Source organism: Bombina bombina, chromosome 4 (genome assembly GCF_027579735.1).
Source record: "Bombina bombina isolate aBomBom1 chromosome 4, aBomBom1.pri, whole genome shotgun sequence".
NCBI classification, from domain to species: domain Eukaryota; kingdom Metazoa; phylum Chordata; class Amphibia; order Anura; family Bombinatoridae; genus Bombina; species Bombina bombina.
In genome coordinates this window covers 799,747,180-799,754,161 of record NC_069502.1, presented here as the reverse complement: position 1 = coordinate 799,754,161, position 6,982 = coordinate 799,747,180, and the positions used below count along the sequence as shown (strand labels likewise).

At 46.0% G+C, this 6,982-nt stretch overlaps 1 protein-coding gene across 1 annotated transcript in view; it reads left to right on the top strand.

Moving 5' to 3' along the window:
• The first annotated feature begins 38 nt into the window (after positions 1-38).
• Positions 39-6,982, top strand: part of LOC128657017 (oocyte zinc finger protein XlCOF6-like) — a 119,111-nt gene continuing 112,167 nt past the window's right edge. Inside the window, exons 1-3 of the mRNA XM_053711241.1 lie at positions 39-90; positions 159-345; positions 6,854-6,976. Of these exons, the coding sequence (XP_053567216.1) occupies positions 6,899-6,976 (78 nt within the window). The 5' untranslated portion in view covers positions 39-90; positions 159-345; positions 6,854-6,898. The remainder of the gene's footprint in view (positions 91-158; positions 346-6,853; positions 6,977-6,982) is intronic.

The window sequence follows — 6,982 nt, the reverse complement described above, 5'->3', positions numbered from 1 at the left end:
GAAGCTGTATGCATAGCGTCACGTCCGGTAGAAGAGGAGGGGTCCCAAGGTTGATACTTTTGTTCAATAATCCTAGTACCTTATCTACAGGTATAGAATATTATATAGATATACCAATTGCCTGATATACAAATACCTCACCAGTACATTATTTACAGATAAATATTATAAAGAGGATACCTCTGCCTCACACACACAGCCTCCTTCCAGAAGTTCCAGTACTTTATCCTCGAGTAGCAGCTAGATCCCTTGCAGCAAAAGGACCAGTGAACTCACAGAAGCCACGATACTGCAGTGACCTCACCTCTTCTGTCATTTAACCGGACTGGATCTAGCTACTACCAGGTAATATATGTGATTTAAGGAAGCGTGACAACTAACATTAACCGCCTATAGGTGGGGGACTGTGGGGTTAAGAGGGTGAGCTGTGGATGCGGAGAGAGAGGGGTTAAGTGGAGGAGGAGGGGTTTATGTGCGAGACAGAGGGGAGCTGAGTGAGTATCTGTACAGGCTGAGGCTTGGGATGTGAGACAGCGGTGCTGTGGGTCTGTACAGGGGCTGGGGTGTAAGACAGAGAGGGGCTGATGTTTGACCCAGAGGGGACTAATATTCTATACAGGGTCTTAGGTGTGGGGCAGAGGAGAACTGTGAACCAGTATATAATTGGGGGGATGTGAGAGAGAGGGGGGCTGATAGGGGCTGGGGTGTGTGAGACAGAGGGGGCTGAGAGTCTCTATACAGGGGCTGGGATGTGAGGAGGGCTGAGCATGGGCTGGCATGTGATACAGAGGGGAGGGCTGAAAGTCTGTATAGGGGCTGGGGGGTGAGACAGGAGTGTGTGAGGCAGAGGGGAGTGTGTGTGAGACGGGGGGGGTGAGACAGAGGGGGGAGTGAGAGACTATATAGGGGCTTAGGTGTGAGGCAAAGGGGGGGCTGAGAACCAATACAGGGACTGGTGTGTGCGTGTGAGATGGGGGGGGGGGTAAGAGACTGTACAGGGGCTTAGGTGTGAGGCAGAGGGGGACTGAGAACCAATACAGTGACTGGTGTGTATGTGAGAGAGGTATCTGAGTCTCTACAGAGCTGAGGTGTGAGAGGGGCTGAGAGTCTGTACATGGGCAGGGGTGTGTGAGACAGAGGGGACTGAGAGTCTATAAAGGGGCTGGGATGTGAGGAGGGCTGAGCATCTGTACAGTGGCTGGAGTGTGAGACAGAGGGGGGCTGAGAACCAATACCGAGACTACATGGGCTGGGGTGTGATTGGGGCTGATGGTCCTTACAGGAGCTGAGGTGTGAGATGGAGTGAGGCTGAGTGTATTTATAGGGGCTTGGGTGTGAGACAGAGGAGTAGCTGAGAATCTATACAGGGGCTGAGTTGTGAGGGTGGCTTAGGGTCTCCACAGGAGCTGGGATGTGAGATGGAGGGAGGCTAAGGGGCCCATTTATCAAAGGGCTTGCGGACCTGATCCGACACTGCGGATCAGGTCCGCAAGACCTCGCTAAATGCGGAGAGCAATACGCTCTCCACATTTAACATTGCACCAGCAGCTCACAAGAGCTGCTGGTGCAACGCCGCCCCCTGCTGACTCGCGGCCAATCGGCCGCCAGCAGGGAGCTGTCAATCAACCCGATCGTATTCGATCTGGTTGATTTCCGGCGGTTCCTGTCCGCCTGCTCAGAGCAGGCGGACAGGGTTATGAAACAGCGGTCTTTAGACCGCTGCTTCATAACTTGTGTTTCTGGCGAGTCTGAAGACTCGCCAGAAACACGGCCCTTCAAGCTCCATACGGAGCTTGATAAATGGGCCTGTAAGAGTCTGTACAGGGACTTGGGTGTGAGACAGAGGGGGACTGAAAATCTATAAAGGGGCTGAGCTGTGAGGGGTGCTGAGTGTCTGTACAGGGCTGGGGTGTAAGAGGGCTGATGGTCTGTACAGGTACTGGAGTGTGATACAGAGGGGAGGGCTGATATTCTGTACAGGGGCTGGGGTGTGAGACAAAAGAGGCTGAGAGTCTATAGAGGAGCTGGAGTATGAGACAGAGGGGGCTAAGAGTCTGCACAGGGACTGGGGTGTGAAACAGAGGGGGGTTAGAACTTGTACAGGGTATGAGGTGTGAAACAGAGGGGGCTGAGAACCAGTACAAGACTGGGCTGTGAGAGAGAGAGTGGGACTGAGAGTCTTGTACAGGGTATGAGGTGTAAGACAGAGGGGGCTGAGAGTCTGCACATGTATTAGACTGTGAGACAGAGGGGACTGAGATTGTGTACAGGGGCTTTGGTGTGAGGCAGAGGAGGACTTAGAACCAGTACAGGACTGGGGTGTGTGAGAGAGAGGGTCTGAGAATCTGTACAGGGGCTGGGGTGTTATACAGAGGGGGGCTAAGAGTCTATATAGTGGTTGGGGTGTGAGGGGGGCTGTGGGTATTTACAGGGGCTGGGGTGTGAGACAGAGGAGAGCTGAGATCTTGTACAGGGGTTAGGTGTGAGGCAGAGGGGGGCTGTGAACCAATACAGGAGTGCAGTGTGGGAGAGATACAGAGAGAGGGGTTGAGAGTTTGTACAGGGGCTGAGGTGTGATACAGAGGGGGGCTGAAAGCATGTACAATGGATGGGGTGTGAGACAGAGGGGTTTAGAGTCTGTATAGGGGCTGCGGTGTGAGACAGAGGGGGCTGAGAGTCTACACAGAGACTGGGGTGTGAGACAGATGGGTTGAGAGTCTGTATAGGGACTGGGGTGTGAGACAGAGGGGGCTGAGAGTCTACACAGGGACTGGGGTGTGAGACAGAGGGGGCTGAGAGTCTTCACAGGGACTGGGGTGTAAGACAGAGGGGGCTGAGAGTCTACACAGGGACTGGGGTGTGAGACAGAGGGGGCTGAGAGTCTGTATAGGGGCTGGATTATGAGACAGAGGGGGGCTGAGAACCTGTACATGTATTGGGGTGTGAGAGAGAGCCAGAGGCTAAGAACCTGTTCAGGGGCTGAGGTGTGAGACAGAGGGGGCTGAAACCCTGTACAAGGGATGGAGTGTGAGACAGATGGGGGTTGAGAGACTTCAAATGGGGCTGGGGAGTGAATCAGAGGGGAGGGGATGATACAGGGACTGTACAGGTCAGTACAGGAGCTAGGCGGTGAGGCAGTGGGGTCAAATAACTTGTACAGGGGCTGAGGTGTGAGACAGAGGGGGCGGAGAGCCTGTACATGGGATGGAGTGTGAGACAGAGGGGGGTAAGAGACTTAAAGGGACTGGGGAGTGAATTAGAGGGAAGGGGGTGTATACAGGGACTGTACAGGCCAGTACAGGAGCTAGGCGGTGAGACAGTGGGGTCTGAGAACTTGTACAGGGGCTTAGGTGTGAGGCAGAGGGGGGCTAAGAACCAGTACAGGACTGGGGTGTGAGAGAGAGGTCTGAATCTGTAAAAGGACTGACGTGTGAGACAGGAGGAGGACTGCTATTCTGTACAGGAGCTAGGATGTGAGGAGGCTTAGATTCTGTACAGGGACTGGGGTGTGAGACAGAGAGGGGATGAGAGTCTGTATAGGGACTACAGTGTGAGGGGGCTGATACAATGAGCAAGCTGTATTTGAGGGAGTGGGGACTTGATGAAGTACAGTCTGTGTGTTAGGGTGATGGGTACAAGTCTGACATGTTTATAATAATTGTATATTTATTACTTGTATATGTGATGGGGTCACAGGAAGTCAGTCTCCATGGTTGTCCAAAACAGGATGTGACATAACTGGGAAAAAGTTTGTAAAAAATGTTTCTTTTTGCTATTAGATATTATTATTATTATTATTATTATTACTGTTGCTATAATTCACCATTTATGACTATCTTAATGAATTTAAGAGAGGTGAAAAGTAAAGGGTGACATGAAGCCATTTAACTTAATATGAAGAGGAAACCACATCCCAGAGTAATGCAAAAAAATATAATAAAATGAAGCACAAGCACAGCTGTTCAGAGGGTAGTAGGTATATTATGGACCAGTCTTACAGCACATGTAGCAGGGCAATTACTTACTTGGTGCCCAGTTTTTGTTGTGTCCTCAGTTTAGGATTCTCACATAATTTGTAATTTTATCCTATGATCAAGGTAATATGTGGGTTATATGATTTGGGGCAGATTCCGGTTTGAGCATAAACAGCAGATGAAGAACTAAGGTGCAGCAGGACAGAGCTACCAGTTTGGGATAATCCCATAAATTACAGGATGCCTGGTAACCAGGGAGCTGAGGCACTTAGTGTTTTACATCTGCTTCCTGATTTATCAGATAACATTGCATATTCCTGTGTACAGTCACCTTATTTTGCTTCTAATGAGCTTAAAGGGACACTAAAGTCAAAATTAAACATTCATGATTCAGATAGAGCATTCGTTTTTAAACACCTTTCCAATTTACTTTGATAAACAAAATGTTTTGTTTTCATATCGTTTTGAGTCACCAGCTGCTCCTGATCATGTGCAAGAAGTAACTAAAATATGTATATGCATTTGTGATTGGCTGATGGCTGTCACATGATACAAGGGGAGTGGAAATAGACATAGCTTTGAAATTTGTCAGAAAAAAATCTACTCATTTGAAATTCAGACTAAGTGCTATTACATTGTCTTGTTATCATGCAACTCTACTGTATTTACTGGCCCTTTAATATTAAATAAATGTGACGCCCCATAATGTCACATGTTATCACTTTATGTTATCTGCTGCATATGCATCTGGTCACACGCAGAGCCGTCATCAGGGGGTGAATAGGGTGACTCCTGTCAGGGGCCCAGTGTGCCAGGCGGGCCACATGAAGCAAGCACAACTATTATTTAAAAATACATTTTGGCAGCCACCAGAGGGCGCTACAGCAGAGCCCTATTGAGCATGGGAAATGTCATTACAAGGAGTAAAGCATTAGCATTTGAGAGGATTTCTGAGTGTGCACTAAACCACTATGCACAGTGTAAGACAGACTTGGCATTTCAGTTTGTACAGTGTGTGCCTGAGTCAGACGGCAGATCACTTTCATTTGCAGAGTAGGTAGGACTTACTTAGTAAATGTTTTTTTTATTTATTTGTGCAATTTCAGATTGTAACTTCAGTGTGGTAGTTGTGTGGTGGGGCCAGGGGTCCATAAAAGCACTTTTTTTTTTTTTTGCAATATGCAGCAGTGTATTTATTATTATTTGACAATGCTGTAGAAACTCTATATTTAAAACCATGCAGAAATGTTTCTTCCTCAATACACAAATGGTAGGTGCCCTTTTGGCAGATATATTTTATATATATATATATATATATATATATAATTACATTCCAGTGTACTGCCTCTTTATGCAAGGACTTTCCAGATGTCAGGAGACATTTTATCTAAGATTTTTACATCTGCATAAAATGTTATTCTCCCAGGCTAAGATTGCTAAGTGTTTGAAATGAGACAGGTTAACTTAACACTATTCAGTTTACACTACAGTTGACCTAATTTTGAAATACATACACACAAGCCTAAATACTGCATTTAACCAGATTTAATGGTATGAGACCTAGTGCCACAGCTTATAGTTCCACCAAGACCATATAGAGTACAGCATTTTCAAAATCCATAAGTACAGCTGACAGATGGAAACATTTGTACACCAGATTTGAAGTGGTGCTCTTGGTTGGGACAAATAGGGGGGGACCCCAAACATATGTCAACCTTTCAAAAGTACTTTTCTTCATCTACCCATTCTGACAGATCAATAATGTACAATTTTGAATTCACAGAAGTATTTTTGTTTGCACAAATACAAATATGATTCTTTAAAAAGTGATCTCTTAATTTCTTTTATCATGCATGTCACAGTTTTTTAGGGGATGGCAATATGCAGAAATTTTACCTCCTGTGAGTGTTTATGTGGGTGTCTGTGTTTATGTCTTTATGCTTTTGTTGGTGTCTCAATGAGTGTGCATGTTTTTTTTCTGTGGATGTCTCTGTGAGGGTGTGCGTGTATGTATGTCTTTGTGTGTTTTCTGTGGGTGTCTCTATTTGTGTGTGTGTGTATGTCTTTGTGTGTTTTCTGTGGGTATCCGTGAGTGTATATGTCTTTGTGTGTTTTCTGAGGCTGTCTAGGTGGGTGTTTCCTTGGGTGTATGAGCAAGTTTGTGTTTGAGTTTGTGTCTATGTGTGTGTCCATTGTCTGTTCCTTTTTAGGACATTTTGACCTTACTGCTGATTATTCACAGACTTTGAGACTAATGAGACCTTTCTGGAAGTCACCAATCCACCACTTAACCTTTAAATTATTGTTTAGGCAGTTCAGGGCCCTTCCTTTCAGCCAATGCATGCTGTTGTCATCATATAGTTGGCATCTTCCTTGTCAAAAAGATAATCAGAATTCCATATTTTGTCTTGTAAATCTCCTTTTTTGACAAAACTGTAGTCTACCTCATTACTTGTCAGGTCAATGTAAACAAGTGCTGAGTGTCTGTGTTGGTGTCTGTGTCTGAGATTGTTTGTGTGTTTCTTTGCGTGTCTGCTAGAGTGTCTATATGTGAATCCATATGTGTGTCTGTGTTTGTGTGTTACTACCTTTACAACATTTCCAAGTTTGACTGCACTTAAGAATAAAGTGCATATATACATTTTAGTCACTTGGTCAAAAATTAAACATGTCAAGGGAGGGGGGGCTGATCAGTGGTTAAGTAAGGGGCCCCACAATTTCTAGTGGCGGCCCTGGTCACACGTGTACTGTTAGATTGCTCATAAGTGAAATAAACATGTTTAATATCACTTAATCATCTATTTACTGTAATAAAAATACAGGAAGAGCTCTGATTATTTTTGATCTCTCACATTAACCGTCTTCCTTTCTTCTTGCAGGTGTCACATTTATAGCATCAGACTCAGTCACTGACGATAAACAAGATGAACAAATACAGGAAGCAGATAGCAGAACAGTTCCTGAGTCAGGCCCTGGGCATCATCTGCCTGCTGACCGGAGAGGTAAGA